Source organism: Panthera uncia, assembly GCF_023721935.1.
Source record: "Panthera uncia isolate 11264 chromosome B2 unlocalized genomic scaffold, Puncia_PCG_1.0 HiC_scaffold_25, whole genome shotgun sequence".
Taxonomy (NCBI): domain Eukaryota; kingdom Metazoa; phylum Chordata; class Mammalia; order Carnivora; family Felidae; genus Panthera; species Panthera uncia.
The window spans coordinates 2,094,459-2,120,201 of NW_026057581.1; the positions used below are offsets into that span (position 1 = coordinate 2,094,459).

Below are 25,743 nucleotides of genomic sequence, written 5' to 3' on the forward strand. Positions count from 1 at the left end.
AGAGCTCCAAGCCTGTGTGCACAAGAAGCATCCACAATGTGGAGGAAATGGGTGTACTAGGAAGTTTTAGGGAAGGAGTTTGACGTTCTAGACACCGGATAAGAAAAGAGCTATAATCTGGGTAGGACAGTTGAGGTGCACAAGGGTGCAAAACTGGAATGAGTAGATCATTACTGAGCTAAAACCTCTGTGGTTCCAAGTCTGTCTCTTACTCTTTGCTATCTGCTTTCCTGTACTTGGGCTTCAGGTTCCTGGGTCTGCTGTTCTGTGTCCCTTGGTTACACTACTTGTGATGTATTTTCTGAAGTTCTATTTCCAATTCCCAGTGTGGTTCCCTCACAAGCTCAACTGGATCCAATTTTCTCCAGGTCCTACCTTATTGCCTTAGACATGAAATGTCTTTTAAAGAGAATAGTGGACCACAAGTCTTAGAGTTTCCAACTCTGGCTTATGGAAAGCCAACTATGCCACGAATCTCAGAGATTCAGTGTGCTACCAGAAAGGGATAAGAGCAGAATTCACCTTTGGCCAGAGCATCTCTCCAGAGTACTTCTGACACCCACTTTTTATTTGTTAAAGGTGTAGTCAGGAAGTAAAACAATGGATACTTTTATTCTGGCCTGGGGTGGTCAGTGAAGGTTTCATGGGAGTCATTGAACTTTAAATGGACAGTGGGTGGGCCTTAGAACAGGGAAGGAGAATCATCTAGGGAGCAAGAACTTAGAAAATTGAGTGATCTGTGTATGTCCTCCATAAAACTTACTAAAATGTAACTGAAACACTTAAGTAAACTCCTCAGCCTTAATGAGACTTATTGAATCAGCAGAGAATAGTAATAGCTTATTGAAATGTGGAAACTGGACTCTCTCACTGGCTTAATAACTTCTCACACTCCAGTGTTAAGGTATTTGTGACTCTGTTAAATGAGAAATGGAGACATGGATGCTTGAAGTCCCTTGTGCTGACTTGAAATGTTGAGGATCTCCTGTATTTAGTACATTCCCAAATCACTGTAGATCTGGCTCTAACCCCCTTGGTAAAAACTCTGACCATGGCTTGTTTCGGCACCATCTTCAGTACTGAATGAAACTTTCCCCTGGTTTTTATTTAACTGTTCATTCTGCTTTTCTCAGATTTCTATTGGAGCATATTATTATTTTAAAAATTTATTTATTGATTTTTTAAAATTTAAATTCAAGTTAGTTAACATACAGTGTAGTCTTGCCTTCAGGAATAGAAGTCAGTGATTCATCTCTTACATATGACACCCAATGCTCACCCCAAAAATGCCCTCCTTAATGCCCATCACCCATTTAACCCATCCCCCAACCCTCTTCCTCCAGCAATCCTGTTTGTTCTCTGTATTTAAGAGTCTCTTATGGTTTGCCTTCTTCTGTTTTTATCTTATTTTTCCTTCCCTTCTCCTATGTTCATCTGTTGTGTTTCTCAGATTCCACGAGTGAAATCATGATATTTGTCTTTCTCTTATTTCGCGTAGAATACCCTCTAGCTCCATCCACGTTGTTGCAAATACAAGACTTCATTCTTTTTCATCGCCTGGTAGTATTCCATTGTGTATATATATACACCACATCTTCTTTGTCCATTCATCAGTTGATGGGCATTTGGGCTCTTTCCATAATTTGGCTATTGTTGATAATGCTGCTATAAACATTGGGGTGCATGTTTCCCTCTGAACCAGCACTCCTGTATCCTTTGGATAAATAACTATAGTACAACTGCTGGGTCGTAGGGTAGTTCTAGTTTTAATCTTTTGAGGAACCTCCATTCTGTTTTCCAGGGTGGCTGCACCAGTTTGCATTCCTACCAATAGTGCAAAAGGGTTCCCCTTTCTCCACATCCTCACCAACACCTATTGTTTCCTGAGTTGTTAATTTTAGCCATTCTGATGGGTGTGAGGTGATATCTCATTTTGGTTTTGATTTGTATTTCCCTGATGATGGGTGATGTTGAGCATTTTTTCATGTGTCAGTTGGCCATCTGGATGTCTTCTTTGGGAAATTGTCTATTCATGTCTTCTGCCCATTTCCTCACTGGACTAGGTTTTTCGGGTGTTGAGTTTGGTAAGTTCTTTAAAGTTTATTTATTTTGAGAGAGAGAGAGCGAGAGAGCGCGAGAGCATGTGTGCGCTAGCGTGAGTAAGGGAGGGACAGAGAGGGAGACAGAATCCCTAGCAGGCTCTACACTGTCAGTGTGGAGCCCAATGTGGCTCTTCAACTCATGAACCTTGAGATCACAACCTGAGCCGAAACCAAGAGCCAGATGCTTAACCAACTGAGCCACCTAGGTGACCCTATTGGAGCATGTGATTATCAATGGCTGTTGTCCCCACTTTTTCCAGTTCATGGTCTCTCCCTCCTCAGTCTCTCTAATAATGTTTCACTGATTCTTGGTGATGGATTTACTCTAACACCTCATAGGTCTCATTAATTCTCTATTTGTGTTCATTCAACTTCCAATTCCACATTTTCCTTTGATTCTCTTCTCATTCTTTTCTCATCCTTATAATGGGTAGAATAATCTAGTAAAGAAATAGGATTTGGGGTCAGAATATCTGGTACTGGGGTCTGTGACTTAGCAGACATTTTAGGGACAATGCACCAGCAGACAATGCTCTTTATTCCTTCTGTAAAGATTCCTAGTGTGGTCATTTCCTCTCCACGTTTATTGCTATGTAACAAATTACCCCAAAATGTACCATCTTAACACAAACCCCTGATTTCTGTGGGTCAGGAATTTGAAGGGGCTTAGCAGAATGTTCTGGTTCAGGGTATTCTTAAGAGGTGAGGATTCTCAAAGGGTATTCTCAAAAGGTGCCTAGATGGCTCAGTTGGTTGAGCGTCTGACTTTGGCTCAGGTTGTGATCTCATGGTTCGTGAGTCTGAGCCCTGCACGGGGCTCACTGCTGTCAGCATGGAGCCCGCTTTGGATCCTGGGATCCTCTGTCTCCCTCTCTCTTACCCACTCACCTTTTCTCTCAAAAATAAATAAACATTAAAAAAAAAAGAGGTAGCGGTCAAGATGTTGGCTGGGCTGCAGTTATATGAAGAAATCTAAGGATTTGCTTTCAAGTTGCTTCGCTCACATGACTATTGGCAGGATGTCTCAGTTCTTTAACACGTGGACCTCTCCACGGGGTTGCCCGAGTGTCCTCACAGTATGGCAGCTGGTTTCTCCCAAAATGAGTGATCTAAGAGAAAGACCAAGGAGGCTGCAGTGCCTCCTATGATCTAGTTTCATACCGCCAGTTCCACCATATTCTGATTTTTTGGATGTATGTCACTAGATTCAGTCAAGACTCAAGGGGAGGGAAATTAGGCTCCATCTTTTAGATGGAGTTGTGCCAAAGAATTTGTGGTTATATTCTAAATCACTGCAGGTGAGTTTCTTAACCTCTATGAACTTCTGTGTCTTCACCTCTAAATGAGGGACGAAAATAAGATCTACCTTAGAGGAATGAATTATGAGGTGAAATGAAGATATCTTTCAAAAGTGCTTTATATATGGTATAACTCTTTAATGCTCTCATAATTTTACTGTCATTACTGCCAAAAATCTGTTGTTCTCATCTGTGTCCTGGATCTCTGCTGTGTGTTATCTCCCATGAACTGACCCAGTTACCTGTGCTTGATTTAGGTTAACCCATGGTACCCAGTCTGGGACATGATTAAATCATCCTTTGCTCTTTCCCTTAGGTGTCTCTCTCAGATAATAAGTTCTGTCTGTGCAATCTTTTTACTTTAGGTGACAGAAATAGTACCAATAAGAAGTTTGCTCTAAAGAAGCAAATATTTAGAGAAATACATCCACATAGGCAGTACCAGCTAAATAATCTGCAGGGCTAGTGCAAAATGAAAATGTGAGGCCCCTTGTTCAAAAAGCAGGAAAAACATATTGTTAAAGATATTAAATATAAAACCTTTTTGTCTTTCACCATCTGCTGTCTTGTAACTCACCAGTTGTGTTTTTTTAATTTAATGTTATTTAAAGTAAACAAAAATTAAAATTTTGAGTTTTGCTGTTCACCTTAATATTGTACACTGTCAGTTTTATTTAGTTTTTAAATTTTCATTTCATTTCATCTCATTTCATTTTGGCTGCACGGCCAACGTGGGGCCTAAACTCAATGACCCCAAGATTAAGAGATGGGGGGCACCTAGCTGGTTCAGTCAGTAGAGCATGTGACTCTTGATCTCAGGGTCGAGCCCCACATTGGGGGTAGAGATTACTTAAAAAAAAGTCCCGTGCTCTACCAACAGAGCCAGCCAGGCCCCTCCACCCCCCACCCCAGTACAATGCCAGTTTTAAATGCAAGTATAAAAGCATCTGGAATTATCAAATCACACACAATTAATATCTTGTAGCTCCTACGTGCATATGTATTTCAGATCTGTAGTAACACCGTACAAAGGTGACTCCTCGCTTCCTTACAGGTACACATTCTACCAGAACTCTACCTTTAGCTTTGTTTGTTTGTTTGTTTATTTTTGAGAGACACAGAGTGTGAGTGGGGGAGGGGCAGAGAGAGGAGGCACAGAATCTGAAGCAGGTTCCAGGCTCTGAGCTGTCAGCAAAGAGCCCAGTGTGGGGCTCAAACTCACAAACCGTGAGATTATGACCTGAGCTGAAGTTGGAGGCTTAACTGACTGAGCCCCCCAGGGATCCCTCTACCGTTAGCTTTTGATGAGTAAGGAGGAAGAAAAAGAAAGGGTCATCGGGTTGCTCTGTTCCCTTTTGCTTCCTGCCATCATTTCTAGTAAGCGGCTGCCTAGCCCAGGGAAGTAACACAAATAAGAACGTGGTGGGGTTTCTTGTTCCTGTTTCTTAGACCCTGCCATTTGCCAGCATTCTGAATTATAAACAAATTATGGTTCCAGCAAGAAAGTATGGTCTCACCTGTCTGTCAGCACCCCAGCTACTCAGCTGCACATGTAACAGCTTACTTTGTAAATGTAGGGGCAAAGTTTCCCTCCTTCTACAGACGTTCTTTGGCTAGTCTAATAATTAAATTGACATAAGATAGACAAACAGGAGAAAAACTTAATTATGTGCATGTAGGAATCCCAAAGATGAGACCCCTGGGCAATTGAGGTTTATGTGCCATTCCAACTCAAGGAATGGGCCAGGGACCTGGGACTTCAAAGGGTAGGAGGGTAATTCACAGGGCACTAAGAGCAGATGTTGGTAATCAGACATTTGCCATGGCATGCAGTTAAGTCTTTCAGATGAAAAAGTTATGTCTGGTAATAGCTCTTTTTCGGTACAGGCCCCCTATCTAAATTCTCTTAGGTAGTTAATGGAGAGGTAAATGATTTTCCTGGTCTTCTGGGTCTTGATTGCCTTTGGCTCAAAAAAATCCACATGCCAAGTGGTGCACTTTGCGGCAGCCTATTCTGCTCCCCTTTGTAGTTACTTTGAATCTCACTAACTCCCATGAATCATGGGTCCACTGGAATTTTGTGTTCTTGGGGGATTACAAATGCTACACCTGAATGGGAAGGCAAGACATACACTCTGCGTAGGTGTATGCATTATTGTTCTGCTTTACTTATAGAACATGAGTTCAAAGATAAAATTTAGAATCTCAAGACTGTGACAACATAGCATATTAAACCAAGCTAAGGACTTTCTGGAAGTAGGACCCTTCTGAGTGCTAGGACCTGCGTGACTGCATAGGTATCACACCTTTGAAGCAAGCATTGCATATCTAGGAGACTCCACGGGGAGACTTACAGGGAAGGTAGTTGTGAAGAAGTCTTCCAACATACAGGTGATAAATGTAGGAGAAATTTCTCCTGGAACACAGGACAAAAACCTTGTAACTATGCTGAGTGTGAGAAAGCCTTTATTCAGCTTTCCCCCCTTTCTGAACATCAGAGAACCCACTTGGGGAAGAAACTGTATCACTGCAGTAAGTGGGAGAAAACCTTTATTCAATGCTTTCATCTTGGTGGTCACTTGAAAATCCATGCTAGAGTGAAGCCCTGTAAACGTAAAATATGTAGGGCATGTGGGTGGCTCAGTCCGTTCAGCATTCAACTCTGGATTTCGGCTTAGGTCATGATCTCAAGGTTTCTGAGTTTGATCCCTGTGTTGGGCTTTGTGCTGACAGTGTGGAGCCTGCTTGGGATTCTCTCTCTCTTTGCCCCTCCCCGATCACTCTCTCTCTCAAAAATAAATGAACTTAAAAAGAAATGTAAAGACGGGTGCCTGGGTAGTTCAGTTGGTTTTGGCTCAGGTCATCATCTTGCAGTTTGTGAATTTGAGCCCCACGTTGGGCTCAGTACTGACAGCTCAGAGCCTGGAGCCTGCTTCAGATTCTGTGTCTCCTTCTCTCTCTCTGCCCCTCCCCCGCTCATGCTCTGTCTCTCAAAAAAAAAAAAAAAAAAAAAAATGTTGAAAAGAAATGTAAAGAATGTGAGAAAGCTTCCAGTGCAAGCACTGGCCTTATTCAGTATTAGAGAAACCCTATGAATGTAATAAATGTGGGAGAGCTTTTCAGGTGAGTTCAGCTCTGGTAACATCTCAGACTACCCCTGTGCATAAGAAGCTCTAATAATGGGCTATATATTCAGGCAATTTCATTAAGAATTCAGGTCTCTTTCAACAGATAATATGTTTGGAAAAGGACGCTACGGAAAGAAGCATGAGAAAAGCTTCAAGGTCTTTTCCTCTTGACATGGCAATTTTTCCCAATGTCAGACCCTTGTATGGAGATAAATAACTAGTAGTGCAATTGCTGGATAGTTCTATTTTTAATTTTTTGAGGAACTTCCATACTGTTTTCCAGAGTGACTGCGCCAATTTACATTCCCTCCAACAGTGCATGAGGATTCTCTTTTCTCCACATCCTCACCAACACTTATTATTTCTTGTCTTTTTTTTTTTTTTTTCTTGTCCTTTTGACACCAGTCATTCTCACTGGCATGAGGTAACATCCCATTGTGGTTTTGACTTGCAATTCTCTGATAATTTGTATCTCTTGGTCATCTGTATGTCTTCTTTGGAAAAATGTATGTTTGCCTCCTCTGCCTGTGTTTTATTTTTTAAGGTAGGCTCTGTGCCCAATGTGGGGCTTGAACTTAAGACCCTGAGATCAACAGTCACATGCTCTACCAACTGAGTCAGCCAGGCACCTCATCTGCATTTTAATATTTTCTCCCATTCTGTAGGTACAGAATTATGGGATGAAGTGGCAAGGAAAGAGACAAATAGAGCAACAATCAAAGAGAGTTGGATTGAATAATGAGAGTAACAATGGGTGTCAAAAGTAGATGATGATGAAAATAAGCAGTAAGTCTGGGGATCGCAGTTGAAAGTGACAAAGAAAAGTAATTTGTTTTCTTTTTTTCTTTAAAGTTTATTTACTTATTGGCAGGGTGGGGGGAGCAGGTGCACACAAGCAGCGGAGGGGCAGAGAGAAAGTGACAGAGAATCCCCTCACTGACTGTGCAGAGCCCAATGCAGGGCTTGAACTCACAAACTGTGAGATCATGACCTGAGCCGAATTTGGACACTTTACCAACTGAGCCACCTAGGTGCCCTGAAAAATTTGTTTTTAATTGATGGTCACGATAAATTCAAACGTACTAGAGGGAACAGGGCCAATAAGGAGATAATACTAAAAAGAGAAATCTAAGATATTTTAGAATCTTTTTAAACTAAAGACAGCAGGGACCAAGGGAAAAACCAAACAAACAGGGTTTGATGAGTCTGAAAGATGAGGCAGATGATGTAGCTGCCATCACAGGAAACAGATAAGAGGTACAAAATGGCTTCAAAGGACCTGGGAAATTCAGAAAAGGTCATTTTAATACAAAAGAGTGAGTTCTGCTTTACAGAGCAAGTACTAAATGTACAGTGGAGGTTAGGCTATGATTACATATGATGAAAACATAAATAGCTTTAAGTAAAGATAAACTTTATGAGAGCAGTCTGAAAAGGTTGTTCAGTGAGGTTAGGAATGCTGTGCAGCTTCCTCACGAGTCAGATAACAGGGACGACAGCGTTATGTTATTCCGTATCACGTCCTCTGCTAGTGCTGCCCAAGCTGGAATGCTGTACTTGAGAGGACAGATACTCAGTTGGATTCAGCACCGTGTTTCTGTTTCAGGTGTTCCGAATGCTTTTCAACCTAGATAGCTGGCACAGCTTTCAGCCACCCTCTCTCAAGATGGATCCTGACGCTTACCTTGTTCACGAATGGCCTGGAAGGCTACATGTTTCTTGGCCTAGAATAGCTGGTGGCTTCTGTGCTGCCTGGTGAGGAAATTCTGAACACACTCCTATTCCACCTGTCCTGGCTACAACCTGGAAACAATTAAGATATGGTTGGGTTTGTGAAAGACTCAATGAGTGAACCAGAATTAATACCTGATTATAAAGACACCTCAGGGAACAACTCTCTAGGCACAGAATAGAGCAAAATGCACACACAGTCTGTTCCACCTTCAAGAAGTAAGAAGCCAGAAAAGATCAGGGGCCTGGGTGGCTCAGTTGGTTAAGAGTCCCAACTTCGGCTCAGGTCATGATCTCCCCGGTTCGTGCATTTGAGTCCTCTTGTGGAGCTCTGTGCTGACCAGCCTGGAGCCTGCTTCAGATTCTGTGTCCCCACGCCCTACCCACTCGGGCTGTCTTGAAAAAATGAATAAATGTTGAAAGGAAGGAAGGAAGGAAGGAAGAAAGAAGAAAGAAAGAAACCAGAAAGGATCAAGAAAGAAAGAAAGAAAGGAAGAAAGAAAGGAAGAAAGAAAGAGAGAAAGAAAGAAGAAAGGGAGAAAGAAAGGAAGAAAGAAAGAAAGAAGGAAAGAAAGAAAGAAGGAAGAAAGAAAGAAACCAGAAAGGATCAAGAAAGGAAGAAAGTAAGAAGGAAAGAAAGGGAGAAAGAAAGAAGAAAGGGAGAAAGAAAGAAAGGAAGAAAGAAAGAAAGAAAGAAAGAAGGAAGGAAGGAAAGAAAGAAAGAAAGAAAGAAAGAAAGAAAGAAAAAGAAAAAGAAAGGAAGAAACCATAAAGGATCAAGGTAGGTAACGCAGGCACCAGTACATGTAGCCTGGTCGAGTGGAGCCTGAAGCTCCGCAACCCTGCTCCCATGGCTGTACGGATGCTTGTCTCCCTGGCTGACTATTCATTTATTTAATCACGCCTGCCGACCTGTTTCGTGGAGCTCTCTCTGCAAAGCCCCCACGGGATCGCCGCCTCCTCCCTGCTCTCTGGCTGATGCTCTAACACCCGGGCCTGGAGCTCCGCGGGCACGATGGTCAGGATCTGCTCCTCGGCGGGACATCCGCCACTGCCGCCAGAGGTCCTAGAGTTGGGGCAGAGGCCTCCCAGGGTGCAGGCGTCCCCAGGTAACAGAAACGCCCAAAGTCAGGAGCAGCAGTGGCTACGTCCTGGTTGTTGGGGGTTCTTCCGGCACAGCACACATTCTTGGCTCCAAGCGCGGTCCTGCTCTTTCAGGGTCGGGAGCCAAGGCTGCAGCCACTGCGGGCTGTCACCGAGTCAACACGTATTAGGGCACAGGCTGGAGTATGTGGTAGGCTCTGCTTCGGGGAGACTGGCTTTGGGGGTGTTTTTCGGGCTACTCCTGAGCCAAGACGAGTCATTAGCGTACACAAATGCGAAAGGCTGCTGAAGGCTTTACTGGGGTTAAAGCTGACCCATCATCTGGAAACCCACCAAGTGAAGCACGGAAATACGAATTCCGAAGGAAAACGGGCGATGCCGGTGAATTCTGACGTCAAACCTGTAATGCGGAGAGAACGTGAAGCTTGACGACAGACGGACTGAAATGAAAATAGCAAACCGAGCACGCTGGGCTCTTCCAGTTCAAGCAAATGCGCGGGTGCGACTTCAGGTCACGACCAGAAAACGACCACACCGAGCGCGGGTGAGTGCCCGTGAGGACACGCTCCAGGGCCGCCCCGGGAGCCGCAGCCTCGCACAGCCGGCGCCAGAGGGGAGGCGACACCGGCAGAGGGCGTCCTCGCTCCCTCCCGGGCCTGCCGGGGCGGCGCACCTGCTGCTCCCAAACCGGCGTCTTCCCGGCGCCGCCGCCTTCATCTCGGAACTCCGTTCCTAAACCTCGGCAGCAGCCGGAGAGACGTGAGACCCGGGCGCTGCGGACATCAGCCCGGGCCGCCGGGCCGGCCCTCGGGGAGCGCACCGGCCTCACCGCGACCACCCCATCCGGCCGGAAGCGGCGTAGCCACCGAGGGCGGAAGCCTCCGGCTTCCGGCCTCTCTGGGAGACGCTCCTCTCGGTGGTGGCTTCGCGCGGCCGGGGGAAACCTCCCGCGGCCCCGAGGGTCGCACCCCCCCTCTCGGCCTCTCTGGGACACGTTCCTCTCGGTGGTGGCCTCGCGCGGCCCCGAGGGGCGGCGCCGCGAATTTGAGGGGCTTGTGGTCGTTGTCCTTCGGGAAGGTTGAAGATGCTCGCGCCCCTGTCCCCTACTTTAAAGCTTCGGGTGCCCCGTCCCGTGGCAATACTGTCAGTCACGTGATCAAGGTTAGGGGCTGAGACCGAGCCCCGCAACGGCGCGCGTGTTTGCGCCCCGGTTCCCGCACGCCGGGAGCTTTGGGGCAGGACGGTCCCCGGCTCCGTTTCCTCCAGCCCGGAGCGGGGAAGAGGTACGGCGCTTGTCACGCCGTGGGCTGCGCTACACAGCACCTGCAGAAAAGAAACTCTGCGTTCAGTAGTCAAAACAAAACACCCCCAGTACAGGTATTGGGTTACTGAGATCCCATCAGGACATTTCTAATTCAAGGTAATTGAGAAACAAATGCTAAGTCATTTGTTATGAAGCCTATTTATTCGTGGAAGATTTTGTACATTAGATTATCATAATTCTACAAAGGACGTGGTTTGCTAGACTTTTCACATAAAGACCTTATGCATGCAGTGGGATGTTAAAGCCTTATATCGTTTTTATCCCATTAGGGAAAATGTGCCTCGTCAAGCAGGTAAAAGAAGTCTAGCCAGATTTGCCTTTGTGTCCTGAAATCACTGGTGGAGTTCCTACTTGTTGGATTCCTGTCTCCACTCTCTGATGCCAACTCTCTCTACCTGGTCTTTTCTGGAGAGAAGAGCAGCCAGTGCGGATTCCCTCAGCCCTCTTCCATAATTGTCCGTAGCCGGAGACCCTCTTTCTGTCGAGAGAGCTGCCCAGAACTGCAGTCTTGGTACGTTCACCCCAGGGAGGTGCCCCCCCCCCCCCCTGCATATGGGGCAGGAAGATCCTAGGTATGTTACTGTCTCCTCCAAACTCAAGTTTCAGTTCAATTTGACCACCTTTCCCTACCCCAGCTCCTGCCCAATTTATTTCTCCTCTCCTGTCTTGTTTGAATCTCTGGATTCTGGCCTCTTGCCTTGGAGGCTCTCCTGGTTTACCTCCTGGCAAGACCTCTGGACACAGATTTTGGTCTACAGATTGTAATGCTACCATTGTGTAGGTCCTCTTGTTTGGCATGACTGTCTTTCCTTTTTTTTTTTTTTTTTTTGAGAGAGCAAAGCACAAGTGGGGCAGGGGCAAAGAGAGAGGGAGAGAGAGAATACCAAGCAGGCTCCACACTGCCATCACAGAGCCTGACGTGGGGCTTGAACTCACAAACTGAGATGATGACCCAAGCCAAAACGAAGACTGTCTCCTAACCAACTGACCCACCCAGGTGCCCCTGCATGACTAATTCAGTTTTGTTGTGCCTTTATTTAAAGGAATGTTCTGAAAGCGTTGTTGTGTATTGCTCAGGCTATTTCCACTTCAGGGCTTAGCCCACCTCCTCTTGTGGCGAATCATTAACTAGTGTTGATGATCAGCCTCTTTACCTGAATCTTCTCCCCTCCACGCAGTAATCACGGTTACTTCCCAATAGAGTCCCTTTTTCCTCCACCCCCACTGCCATAGACTAACCTACTTATCAGCCTCCAAATTCTGCCCTTCTGGTTTGACTTTAGCAGTCAGTGGGGGAAGAGGCAAATCCTGTTTCACAGAAAGCACACACACAGTGAAGATCATATGCAGGACAGCAAATCAGAGAACGAGAGAAAAGAGACACTGGTCTTTCAGTCATTTGTCTCACTCAATATTTTTTATTCAATGTTTTTCATGTTTTGCTCTTTCTTTAGCACTTCCATAAAAATGTAAGTTCTTTACATTATCAGGTTTTCCCTCTTGTGAATTCTTTGGTGTTGACGAAGGTGTGAACTCTGACTGAAGGCTCTCCCACACTCACTGCATTCATAGGGTTTCTCTCCAGTGTGGATTCTCAGGTGTCGAATGAGGTGTGAGCTCACTCTGAAGGTTTTCCCACATTCACTACATTCATAGGGTTTCTCTCTGGTGTGAATTCTCTGATGCAGGATGAGATGTGAGTTCAGGCTGAATGCTCGTCCACATTCTTTGCATTCAAAGGGTCTTTCCCCAGTGTGAATTCTCTGGTGCCTAGTAAGATCTGAGCTGCCCCCAAAGCCTTTCCCACACTCATTACATTCATAGGGCCTCTCTCCAGTGTGGATTCTCTGATGCCTAATAAGCTTTGAGCTGTGTCTGAAAGCTTTCCCACATTCATTACACTGGTGGGTTTTCTCCCCACTAAAAATTGCTGCATGTTTATTAAGGTTTGGGCTCTTGAGAGATTTTCCATATTGGTGAATTTTTTCTCCAGCATAAATTCTTTGATGCTTAATAAAATCTGAATTCCATTTGAAACTTTGGTCATAGGTACTATGTTTATGAGATTTCTGGTGTGTAAATTCACTTGAATTCAGGTTTAAGCTTCTGTCACATCCATCATGGCTTATTTCACCTGTAAGTGTATTTTTGTGGGTAAGGATTTTACTAAAACTTCCATCCTGAGCAGATGATGGTCTCTGAGACCCCCCTGATTCTTTTTCCCATTGCCTCTTTAACCTGTCTGTAGACTTACAGATGTCTTGAGGCTCAGCAGATCCTTCTGACACGAATTCTGAAATTCTTCCTGATAGAATTCTCTGTGATTCCATTTTTTCATAAATGTCCAACTTTGGCATGGATCCATTGTTTTCACTCTCATTATCTAAAATAACGCAAAGAGAAAGTGGTAAACATCTATTTGCTGAGTTGGAAGAAATACTCAACACTATTACATATTGGTACTTCACTTGGTTACTCTAAAAATGTGACTTTTCAGGGGGGCCTGGGTGGTTCAGTCGGTTGAGCATCTGACTCTTGGTTTTGGCTCAGGTCATGATCTCATGGTTGGTGAGTTTGAGCCCTCCATCGGGCTCTGTGCTGACAGCGCAGAGCCTACTTGGGATTCTCTCTCTCTGCCCTTCCCTCACTCGTGTGTGTGTGTGGTCTCTCTCTCAAAATAAATAAACTTAAAAAAATTAAAAATTCAGATGTGGCCTTTCAAATGAAAGGGTTGAAGGGCACAAGGGAGAAAAACTGGTAAAAGAAGGTAGAATGCATGCAGAGGGGAAAACCTCCATCCATCTATCCATCCACCCATTTCTTCATCTTCCATGGCTAACCCAATTCTGTAACCACTTTCTGCTACAGATCTCCTGAACACATCCCCTTCTTTACATTTCTGCTACCATGTTCCTTATCACTACTTTTTATCTAGGGGATTGTCACAGCCTCCTGCTGTTTTGACTCTGAGCTGCTAATCACTTTGAATATCCTCACCAGATTAGCTGTCCTTAAAACCCTGTCACCTCCTATACCTTACTCAGAAACTTTCACCCTCTTTCCTCCACAACTTACATGAATTCTTCCGCCTGGTTTCCAGAATCCATTTGTGATCTAGTCCTCACAATTCCTGCCTGTGGCTCACAAATTTATACTGTGCTTATGACTCTGTATTATGCATCTTGTCTTTGTTGTTGGGTTTGTTTTGTCTAGAATATGCTATGATAGGAAAGGTGGTTAGGCAGTGCTGGTCTTAGCATGGGGGAAATGTTGTGATTTTGGATAGGATGGATGGAAATGCTTCCAGAACAAACGTGAAAGCAGAATTTAGGTATTTTTAAAAAAATGGACTGTAATTTACTCTTTATTTTTGAGACCACTCATACCTAAAGTGATACTGAATCCATGAACTTCTTAAACAGATGAGTTTTAGGAGTGTCTGGGTGGCTCGGTCTGTTAAGCATCAGACTGTTGATCTCGGCTCAAGTCATGATTTCACAGTTTGTGAGTTCAAGTCCCATGTCAGGCTCTGCCCTGACAGTGTGGAGCCTGCCTGGGATTCTGTCTCCCCCTCTCTCTACCTCTTCCCCCACTTGCTCTCTTTCTCTCAAAAATAAATAAAAATAAACTTAAAAAAATTTTTTTTTTTTTTTTTTTTTTTTTTATTTATTTTTGGGACAGAGAGAGACAGAGCATGAACGGGGGAGGGGCAGAGAGAGAGGGAGACACAGAATCGGAAACAGGCTCCAGGCTCCGAGCCATCAGCCCAGAGCCTGACGCGGGGCTCGAACTCACAGACCGTGAGATCGTGACCTGGCTGAAGTCGGACGCTTAACCGACTGCGCCACCCAGGCGCCCCTTAAAAAAATTTTTAAACAGAGGAGTTTTAGAACAGTGATGAGTATTCCATGGAGGTGGTCACCAGAAATATGGCCAACTTCCTATAAAAACGTGAAAGCTTTGTAAGACCAAAAGTACAATAAAAAAGATAAGAGTGTGGATCTTGTATGCATCTGAATTATATTTCATTTCTGAGTATATCATTATGTATCTGCTTCTCTATCATTATATATGCTTCTTTACTAACATGTTTTATTTCTCTTGATGCGTTTCTTCCTCTTATTCTTTTGTTTCTTTACTCATTCTCTGACATTTTCTCATTCATTTTTCTTTAATTTACTCATAAAAGTATCCTGTGTTTTGGAAATATTCTGGATAAAGTACAAATGGGAGAATGTTAATATGCTTGATAAGGAACCAAATTCTGGGTGGTGTGTGTGTGTGTGTGTGTGTGTGTGTGTGTGTGTGTTTAATTGGCCAATGGCATACAGGGAAAGAGTTCTGTACTTCTCATGGGGTAATAAAGGAAAAGACCACCTATACTGACTGAGACTATTCTGAGAAGGCAAATTCACAGCCCCACTCCTTCAGTGACATGAAATGTGTGTAATACTGCTCCTTACCATAGTCCAGCACAAGGGATGCTGAAGAATCATGAAGGGACTTGGGGTCCACTGGCTGAAACTGGGCACTGAGTGCTGGTCCAGGAGGCACCACCTTTCCCCTGAATATTTCTTGCCCATGTGCAAGGACTGGAACCTGAGAAAAATAAAGTATATTTGGGCTTGTGAGAGAATCTCTGTTGGAACTGAACATCTTCCAAACACAAAGAGAACCTCCCACAGGAATACAAAACTGCAGAAGGATGGATTAAGTACGACTCAACTGTGAAATGTGGCACAGCACCAGCTGGAGTGGAAAGGAGACATAAATGCTGAAGGAAGAGCCCCTGCAGGTCTCATTGGGGTGTTCAATCTCAGACCCTTTCCTCCCACCGTGTGATCCAGCTCTCTGGAGGCCTTAGATCTCCTGTCCCCTGCGTACCTGGACTCCTGAGTCATCAGCGCCTCTCTCGAGATCTTCCAGTACTGTCACTGCCTCCTCCCCACTCTCCGGGCGGTGCTCCCTCACCCAGGCCTGGAGCTCGGCGGGCAGGATGGTCAGGAACTGCTCCAGCACCAGCAGCTCCAGGATCTGCTCCTTGCTGTGCGTCTCAGGCCGCAGCCACTGATGGCAGAGCTCCCGGAGCCGGCTCAGGGCCTCACGGGGTCCAGGGGAATCCTGGTAGCAGAACTGCCTGAAAAGCTGTCGGCAGAGCTCCTGCCTGAGGGCATCACTTCTCTGGAAGCAAGTGTCCTGCCTCCAGACGAAATCTTCCTCTTCTATCTTCACTATCAGAAGTCCTGCATTCTCCCGAAGGTTCTCAGCTGTAGTTTTCTTTGATTCTGCCGTCATCCTGGGATGAAATGTATTCCCAGAAAACCCACTTCTGCTTTGTGCGGCGTCTTATTTAGTTTTGAGAGCTCTTCTAAAATAAAAACAAAAGTATCTTTTTATTTATAAAACAGCTCTTACCGTCTATGAAGATTAAAGATCACATCGCAGAAATTGTCATTTCCCGTTATACAGAAGTGTACTGGGCATTTAGCATATGTACAACCACTGAAATACCTGCTCTGTGGAGTACAACAGTCCCATGATTTCTACCTCACAGTAGCCAAAATTTAAATTTAAAAACAAAATACTTTAAAGTAGAAACAATAAACATAAAACTTATAACTTTAAGCTGATGCTACATGTTAACATGCCACATGCAATTAGATTATATGTAAGTCAGAAAGACAAAAAAGCATCAGCACAGTACAATGACAAAGTGCTTCATAAAGTTGGGAGATTCAAGAGAGCCTAGTCGTTTGTAATGGATGGGAAAGCTTAATTCAGAAACTAACTTCTGAAGAATGGAAAGGATTTTGAAAGGATGTGGGAGAGAGAAAAATAGGAAATTACAAGCAAGGAAATGGCCTGAACAAGTGGCTAATGGTAGGATCACGGAAGCAGGAAAGCAAAAAGTTCAGCAAGTTTGTATAAGGATATCACAGAGGCAAAGGCCCTCCTGTAGAAAGCCTCAGATGTCAAGATCCGGAATTCAGAATTTACTTTTTAGACACTGCGGAGCTAAGGGAGGCTTCTGAGCACAAAGACCTGAAAAATACTGTTTATGGAGATTAATTAATATGTTGTTCATTTCTGGGATAGACTGCAACATGGAAAGAGAAACAGAGGCCACACTTGTGCTCATACAAGTGTGCGGAAAATACAAGCTTGGAATGATAATTATCAATTCAAAATCTGGAACTAGGATTACTTATAAATCTGTTAAATAATAAGGGCAAATTTTTCTTTCTTTTAAGATTTTAAGTAACCTCTGCACTGAATGCAGGGCTTGAACTCACACCTGAGACCAAGAGTTGCATGCTCCGTCGACTGAGCCAGCTGGGCACCCCAGGGCAACTTGTCTTGAGAGCCAGAGGCTAACCATGTCTTTTAGTTTTTAAATTTATGTTCGTTATTATTTTTTGTTTATTTTATTAAATTTTCTTTAAATCCAAGTTAGTCAACAGGCTTTTCAATCAATGTTAACTATTTCCTTCCCCAAAGGTCTCAAGTAGGTTTTTTTTATCCCAACAGCTCCTTCTCTACCTTCCTAGTTCCTGGCTCAGTCCATATCTTGGACAATAAAATTAAATATAATAAGCCTGCATCATGACTTGCTTATCCATCTTCCATGAGTCTTGTTATTAAATACCAGTTCCTCAAGTCAGCACACGGGAATGGTCTCTGAACTGGGACTGGTTTCTGAACTGAAAAACTGAGTAACAGGAATTTAGCTGTGAAGCAATAGACTACGAGAGCAGAATGCACATATCAGTCTTTGAGGTCTTCTACTAAATGTTTCACCAAGTTGACTGCTGATTGTTGCATTGGCATGTACTTTATTAAGAATCTGAACACAAGCAAAGCTCTGGGCTAGAAGTTGTACAGCAATGATTTCCAAGAAAGTCTGAGTTAGTTCCCAGCTGAGCTCATTGCCTAATCATCATGTGGGAACTTTGTTAGAAACAGATCCTGGGATGCTGTCTGGGTTAGTATGGGTATACCTGGAAAACCTGTATTCTGATGTACAGCCATAAGGAATTAAATGGTGTGTGAGTTTGCAAAACAATTGGAAAGAAATGACAATAAACACACGTGGGTTAAAAACATTTACATAACTAGATGTGTTTCACATGACACACACTGAAATGATGATAGATGTTGAAAACTGAAGTACTAAACAAGTTGTATGGGAGAGGCATCAAATATCCTAACGGTTTTGGGGCAGGGAGCCCATGTGTGTGTTTACGTGCAAAGGGTAGCAAATATTTCCTAGAGCTGGTGGGGCTTAAACTGGACAATGAAAGATGAAAAAAATTCAAAAGGAAGGGGCAGGAGAAAAGTTTAGGAAGTGGGAATGAACAGCAGATTGATGGCGATCCCAGCTCACTCTAATATTTGGAGTGACTAAGAACTCTGCTCCCTCTAATAAACAATTTGTCATCCCTGCTCTGAGCCCTTACAGTTCCTAACAGAACACCTGTGAATACAACACTCATCACCTGGTATCATTTTTAGCTTTGGCTGTTTCTCTTCATCAACTGGCTGGAACTCCAGGAGGTTAAGGACCACGCGCTATTTTCTAAGTTCTCACATTTGTCGATGGAGGGAAAGCCTGAGAAGCCTCTAGACGGTCTCAGAAGAGAGAAGGAGTAACTGCCAGGAAAGTCGGAGCTCGGTGAGGAGCAGGCGCCTGCGTGTGCAGGAGCAGGACCTGGGCACTCTGCTGGAGGACGGGGGGTGGAGGGGGGGCTCGGCTGGAGGGCGTTGGAGCTAGGCTGGAGGAAGAGGGGGACCAGCAGGGGCCGCGGGAGCAGGGCGGGGAGGGATTCTCGCCCGGATGCCGGCGGCTGTCCTGCCCCGGAGGTCCTACGGGACGGCCTCTGACGGTCCCTACTGCTTGCCGGACACACGGGAAACAACAAACATCCACAGTATGGATACACTTCACTAGGACGCGGGGCCGTCCCCGCTCTTCCTCCCGCGAGATGTCGGGGCGGGCTCCCGGGCAGCTCTTCCCGGCGGAAAGCTGCCATCCTGAGGCCGCCGCCGAGCTCGGTCATTCCAGCCAATGACCCAGCCCCGCCCGCGGCGGTGACGTCACGCGCGGCGCGGGTAACCATGGAAACCACCTGCCCTCTGGAGGCAGGCGGGCGCAATGTCCTCCCAACGCCGACCCTGGTTCCCCCTCTCCTCGGGATTCCTCCGCGGTCCCGGCTCCAGGTCGCCGCGGGACTGCTGCAATCCCGAAGGGACAGTGGTAGCGACCGGGTGCTTGCAGGGGGCAAAGGGTCAGACCCTCGCGTCCTCAAAGCCGGACTCACCTCTCCTACAGGATGGTTCCGATCGGACACTTCCGGTGAGAGGACGGCGCTGCGCCGTCTCTCAAAGCTTCCGTCCTCGGGACGTTGAGTCTGCGCAGAAGGCGGCCTGGCTTTGGACTGCGACTCCCAGAAGCCCCGGCGTCTCCTCCGCGCTGAGTCCGTTTCCCCTGCGGCCTGGCGGAGGTCCTCGAGTTCTCAGAGCTTCGGGGTGGGGTCCTTGCACCCGTTTGTAGCGGGAAACGCGGCCCTGCTGCTCCCGCTGGCCTCGCGCGGACTTAAGTCGGGGGAAGTGGAACCGAAGCCCACGCACCAGGGGCGCCGCCCAGACTTCAAGCTCGCGAAGCCTCACTGGGCTTCAGGAGTGCAGGTTTACAAACGGTGGCTGATGATAACCCTGGCTCACGCGGGGTGTGCATGCCCTGAAATGTGAACTTAAAAAAAAAGAAAAAAAAATTATTTTGAGACAGAGTGTGAGTGGGGAGGGGCAGAGAGAGGGAGACAGAATCCCAAGTAGGCCCCACGCTGATAGCGCAGAGCGCGAGGTGGAGCTCGAACTCAGGAACCATAAGATCATGCATGACTTGAGTGGAAATCAAGAGTTGGATGCCCAACTGACTGAGCCACCCAGGTGCCCCTAAGAAATGTGAACTTTCTTTTTTATTTTTAAAGTTTATTTATTTTGAGAGCATAGGGGAGGGGCAGAAAGACAGGGAGAGAGAGAATCCCAAAGAGACTCTGCACTGTCAGCACACAGCTGGTCGTGGGGCTCGAACCCATGAACTCTGAGATTATGACCTGAGCCGATTCGGACGCTTAACTGAGCCACCCAGGTGCCCCAAAAATGTGAACTTTCTTGAATCCCTGGGCCAATGTGTGAGAACTAGAACTTTGATGGTAACTTACATTTACTGCTGCTGTTTCTCTTGTATCTCTTCTGTGGTGTTAACAAAAATTCAGTCGAGTAGGTTTGAAGATCTAATCATCTTTATGAAGCCATTGTAAGCAGAGAGGAGCCTTGACCAGTGATAGAAAAATAAAAGGTTTTTGTCAGAAGGAGGGCGGGGCAAGGAAGTTATTAGCAAAAGAAAAAGCATTATCTCCAGGCAAGATCACCTTCACTTGGGAGGTGGGGGGGATGAGCAGGGGTCTAATCTTGCAGGTTACCTCATCTTCTTTGGCGTGGGGGAAGGGAATGGAGAGAGCCCATGTGACAGATTATCTTATTAGTGCTGACCAGAAAATTCTTGATTGATTTGCCTAAAATTTCACTTCTAGAGAGATTGCAATTGTAATGTAGTCCTGGTTTGCTGTCCTGGAGACAATTAACTCCATCTTGGGCCTGTGGTTTTCTTTTTAATACATTTTGTATTTATTCTCTTTCTTTTTGAAAAGGTAGTTTTGTTAGATGAGTATGTATGGCCAAACTGGTTTAATTTTCGTTGTTTTTTTAAAATCTAAAAGGCATCATGTCATCAGATAATCTTATGGTATTTGCTTTTTTCACTCCACAGTAGGTTACTAAAGTTGATCCCTGTTGTTGAGTTAAAATTCATTTTCATTACTGTATAGCAATCCAGTTGTGAATATAGCATTGCATCCATTCTCCTAAAAATGGGCTGATATACTATTCCCTCTCTTCTGGGTTATGGCAGTAAACCTCTTAAGTGTTCCTTCTGCTTCTACCTGTGTTCCCACAGTCTATTACCTTTTTTTTTGTTTTGTTTTGTTTTGTTTTGTTTTGTTTTGTTTTTGAGAGAGAGGGAGACACAGAATCCAAAGCAGGATTTACTGAGCTGTCAGCACAGAGCCCGACTTGGGGCTCAAACCCATGAACCGTAAGATCATGACCTGAGCTGAAGTAGGACACTCAGCCATTGAGCCACCAAGGTGCCCCTATTCCTTTTCTTTTTTAAACGTTTTATTTATTTTTGAGAGAGAGAGAGTGCTCGTGCTTGTGCGCAAGTTGGGGAGGGGTAGAGATGGGAATAGGGGATCCGAAGCAGGTTCTGTGCTGACAGAAGAGAGCCCAACACAGGACTGGAACTCATGAACCGTGAGATAATTACCTGAGCAGAAGTCAGATGCTTAACCGGCTGAGCCACCCAGGTGCCCTACTCATAGTCTATTCTTAATAGAGCAGTCATAGTGATACTATTGTAGTACAAGTTCTAGCTACTGAAGGGTAGCAGAACACACCTCCCCTTTGGTACATTGATTTCAAATATGCCCCTTTGGTATATTGATTAGTTTGAGCTGTAGGCTCTTAAAAAACAGCAAATGCGGAAAGAAGTTTTCTCCAGATTTCCCTTATCTGCCTACGGACAGATCCTCCAGAACAGACTTCATTGTCATAAACGACCTCCCTGGGAGTTTCATCAACCAGGGAAGATTGACTCGTATGGTCAGAAAGAAGTTGATACCTCACCCTGACAAACTTGTCACAAATGCTCATACTTCCCATCTATTCTAAGGGCTCCATTCATCTTTCCTAAAAGTCATTTACTCTCCCCTGAAAAGCCTACATCTCCCATCCCCTTTCCCTGTTAAGATGAAAATTCTAATGTTGCTTTCTCGGTTCCTCCTTTTTCTCTTGGTATTTCCTATATACTCATGTCAATGAACTTCTATTTATTTTTCTTTTTAAATTGTCTTTTATTACAGGGGCTTCAACTAAGAACTTAGAATGGTAGAGGGAAAATTATTTTTCAACCCCTAAACTAGCCCTCAGCTGAAAACTTTTTAATAGCTCCCCATTTCAGTCAAGACAAAACCCAAAGTACTTAAAATGGCCTATAAGACCCCATATGACCTATACTCAAATCTATTACTCTCTCCCTTGCTCATTATGCTCTGTCATCTCTGGTGAACTTCTTTGCTCTTCCTCATTGATAACTTTCTCAAAAAGAAGCCACTAAATAGTTTCACTAGTAAATTCTATCAAGGAGTTAAAGACTAAATAATACCATTTCATCACCATCTATTGAAAATAGCAGAGGGAACACTTCCTAACTTTCTGTTATACCTAATACCCTAATACCAAAACCAGATAGACATTATAAGAAAAAAAAAACCCCACAGACTAAGATTTCTCATGAACATAGTTGCAAAAATCCTCAACAAAATGATGAACAAATCCAATAGTATATAACAAGAATTCTATACAACAACCAAGTGGGATTTATTCCAGACATACAAGAGTGATTCAACATTTGAAATTCAATCAATATAATAAACAGGCTAAAGAAGCAAAATCATGATCATCTTGATTCAGAGAAAGCACTTCATAGAATTCACCCATTTGTGATACAAACTCTCAATACTTCTCTACTTGATAAAGAACATCTACAAAAAATATCCCCCACGCCCCACCCAGCAAACCACAGCTAATTCCATACTTATGAATGAGAAGCTGAATCTTTTCCTCTTAAGATTAGAAATGGACAAAGCTGTCCTCTCTCACTACTCCTTTTCCACACCACAGTGGAAGTCCTAACTAGGACAGTAAGATAAAAAAAATAAAAATAAAAGGCGTACAGAAAGGAAAAGAATAGGTCTATTCATGTAAAACATAAACTTTCTATGTAGAAAACCCCAAAGACTCTAAAAAACAAAACAAAAGTCGCCTGGAGCATGCAATTACAGTAGTGTTGCAGGATACAAGATCAATATCTGAAAGTCAGTTGCTTTCCTGCATACCAGGAATGAGAAATTGAAATTTGAAATTAGAACAAATTACCTTTTATTTTTTAAGTTTATATACTTATTTTGAGAGAGATCATGAGTAGGTGGGTGAGGGGCAGAGAGAAGGAGAGAGAATGCCGAGCAGGGGAATTCAATGCAGTGCTCGATCCCATGAACTGGGAGTTCATGACTTGAGCTGAAATCAAGAGTCAGATGCTTAACCAAATGAGCCACTCAGACCCCTTAAAAGAAATTATCTTTTATAATGGCACCAAACCAAACAAAACAACACTTAAGTATAAACTTGACAAAATAGGTATAGGATTTGTATGCAGAAAATTATAAAACATTGATGAAATAATTCAAAGACCCAAACATATGGAGAGATTCTGTGTTTATGTATTGGAAGCCTCCATATTGTTAAGATGTCAATTCTTCCCACCTTGATCTGTTGATTCAACATAAATGAATCAAAAATCACAGCAAGCTATTTTGTAGATACAAACTAATTCTAATATTCATGTGGGAAGGGAAAAACCTAGAATAACCAATACAATACTGAGAAAGAAGGACAAAGTTGGGGGATTCACACTATAATTTCAAGATTTGCTATACAACTTTAGTAGTCAAGATGGCATGGAATTGGAAAAACAATAGACACATAGATCAGTGGAACAGAATAGAGGCCAGAAATCAACTCAAACAAATACAGTCAGCTGATAATTTGACAAAGGTGTAAAGGCAGTTCAATGGAGAAAGGATAACTCTTTCAGCAAATGGTGTTGGAACAATGAGATATTTATATGCAAGAAAATCATGTACCTTTCACAGACTTAACTCAAAATGGCTCATAGACCTAAATGTAAAATCCAAAATTATAAAAGTTCTAGAAGAAACCATGGAGGAATTCTACATGACCTTGAGTTTGGTGGTTATATTGTAGACACAACAACCCAAACTGTGATCCATGAAAAAAATAAATTGTAATTTATTAAATATAAAAATATTTTCTCTATGAAATACACAAGAATGAAAACATAAGCCACAGATTGGAAGAAAATATATTCAAACACATTTCTACAAAAAGACATATCCAAAATATGCAAGTAACTTTTAAGATTCAACAATAAGAAAACTAACAATTTAATTTAAAAAATGGCCAAAGTATATGAACAGATACTTCATCAAAGGAGATTTGCAGATGGAAAATCCATGTCTATGGATTGAAAAACATGTGCAAAGATATTCAACATCGTTTGGCAGTAGGAAAATGCAAATCAACACAAGGAAATACCACTACATTCATACATACGTATCAGTGACTAAAATTTTCAAAGTTGACAATAGCATGTTTATTTGAAAGTTGCTAAGAGAGTGGATCTTAAAACTTCTCATAAGAAAAGAGGATTTGCACCTATGTCTGGTGATGGGTGTTAACTAGATTTATTGAGTGATCATTTTGCATTATATACAAATATAAAATCATTATGTTGCACACTTGAAACTAATATGTTATATGTCAATTATACCTCAGTAAAATCCCCCCAAAATTGACAATACCAATTGTTGGTGAGAATGCAGACCAACAGGAACTCGCATTGATTGCTGATGGGAATGCAAAAGGGTACAGGCACTTTGGAAGATGGTTTGGCAGTTCTTTACAAAGCTAGACATAGTCTTACCATACAATCCAGCAATCACACTCTTAGATATTTACCCAAATTTGAAAATATATATTTACTAAAACAAAAACCTGCAGGTGAATATTTCTAGCAGCTTTTTATTAATTGCCAAAAAGTGTAAGCAACCCAGGTGTCCTTCAATAGGTAAATAAATTAACAAATTGTGATACACCCATACACTGAAATATTATTCAGCAATAATGAACTATCAAACCACATGAAAACATGGATGAATCAAATACATATTGCTAAGTTAAAGAAGTCATTCTAAAAAGGATACAAACTGTATAATTCCATTTATATGACACTCTGGAAAAGACAGAACAAAGATAGTAAGCAGATCAGTAGTTGCTAGGGTTCTGGGGTCAAGGAAGGCTAAGGAAGTGAAGCACAGGGGATTTTTTATGGCAGTAAAATTATTCTGTATGCTACTGTACTGGTGAATACATGACACTTTCTCAAACCCCACTGAACATTAGAAGATCAAAAAAAAAAAAAAAAGAACCTCGATGTATGCAAATTAAAAACACTTTTTAGGAGGTTGAAGGATCCCAAGATGGAATGCAGAAAGTGACAAACTACCTAACCATGTTATAAATGCATAGAACAACTTCCCTGTAGGGATACAGCTGAAAGATACTGATGTAAATAACATTGGAAATTAGTAGAGTCTGTAATGATAAATACAAAAGGAACTGTACTTAACAGTACTCTAGTTGATAAAGTTGTTTCTCATGGGAGTCTGGCTTAACAGTTCTGAAACCATTACATATGTATGGTAGATTTGAATGATTAAATAAATGGATGGCAGACGGTGGGAAGTAGGTATCTCACTGTTGGAGTAGGAGGTGACAGGCCAGGATAAAAAGGTAGAGTCAATATAAAGTTATGATTATCTTAACATAGATACACATGGTAATAGAGATAGGTAAGTAAGTATATATGCAGAGGTTAGTATACACATATTTTCTTGCTCTGTCAGATGAGATGGCCTAGAAGCAATTACAGTTCAGTAGCAACCAGCACACCTTGTGCCCAGATCTTGTTTTCTAACATGATTCTGCAATTGATAAATGGCTTATTCTAGGGCTGAGAGGAAATAGATGAGTCCAGAGCATCTTATGGTTTCAGAAATAAGTAGTTCAAAAACAAACACAAAACAGTTAAAACCAAAATGATGAGTTACATCAAAGTTACTCAGGAGCCAAGTAAACTTCCAATGGCAAAACCTGCATAATTTGAGCAAAAAGCTAAGTGGTTTTGGATTATAAGCCAAAAGATAAATATCCATGAGCACATACTGATACAAACAAATGATTGGATAAATAAACAAATGGCAGAAGATAAGCAAATGTCTTGTGAAGAATAATTAATT

The 25,743-nt window shown here is 43.3% G+C and overlaps 1 protein-coding gene and 1 long non-coding RNA gene across 4 annotated transcripts; both read right to left on the reverse strand.

Annotated features, from left to right (window-relative positions):
* Positions 1 to 7,815: 7,815 nt before the first annotated feature.
* On the reverse strand, positions 7,816 to 10,345 carry LOC125939412 (uncharacterized). Of its 2 annotated transcripts, XR_007463031.1 has the most exons (3): positions 10,037 to 10,345; positions 9,172 to 9,763; positions 7,816 to 8,331 (listed from the first exon to the last, which is right to left on the reverse strand). It is a non-coding gene; the product is annotated as an uncharacterized LOC125939412 (long non-coding RNA). The 2 variants fall into 2 exon arrangements; XR_007463030.1 differs by lacking the exon at positions 10,037 to 10,345 and having other exon boundaries at positions 9,172 to 10,029.
* Positions 10,346 to 12,094: 1,749 nt separating this feature from the next.
* On the reverse strand, positions 12,095 to 19,076 carry ZNF165 (zinc finger protein 165). Of its 2 annotated transcripts, none has more exons than XM_049654726.1 (4): positions 19,006 to 19,076; positions 15,572 to 16,055; positions 15,151 to 15,286; positions 12,095 to 13,070 (listed from the first exon to the last, which is right to left on the reverse strand). In XM_049654726.1, exons 2-4 carry the CDS (start codon positions 15,980 to 15,982, stop codon positions 12,166 to 12,168), a joined length of 1,452 nt encoding a protein of 483 aa, XP_049510683.1. In that variant the 5' UTR covers positions 15,983 to 16,055; positions 19,006 to 19,076; the 3' UTR covers positions 12,095 to 12,165. The 2 variants fall into 2 exon arrangements, with proteins under 2 accessions (XP_049510683.1, XP_049510682.1); XM_049654725.1 differs by lacking the exon at positions 19,006 to 19,076 and adding an exon at positions 18,184 to 18,425.
* Between the last annotated feature and the right edge of the window lie 6,667 nt (positions 19,077 to 25,743).

What these genes read in the sequence shown, in the direction of transcription:
- ZNF165 (XM_049654726.1), bottom strand. Translation starts at nt 15,982, where the DNA reads ATGACGGCAGAATCAAAGAAAACTACAGCTGAGAACCTTCGGGAGAAT. An exon ending in CTGATGACTCAGGAGTCCAG is followed by an intron (nt 15,287 to 15,571) that starts GTACGCAGGGGA and finishes TATTTTTCTCAG; the next exon opens with GTTCCAGTCCTTGCACATGG. An exon ending in ATCCCTTGTGCTGGACTATG is followed by an intron (nt 13,071 to 15,150) that starts GTAAGGAGCAGT and finishes GCGTTATTTTAG; the next exon opens with ATAATGAGAGTGAAAACAAT.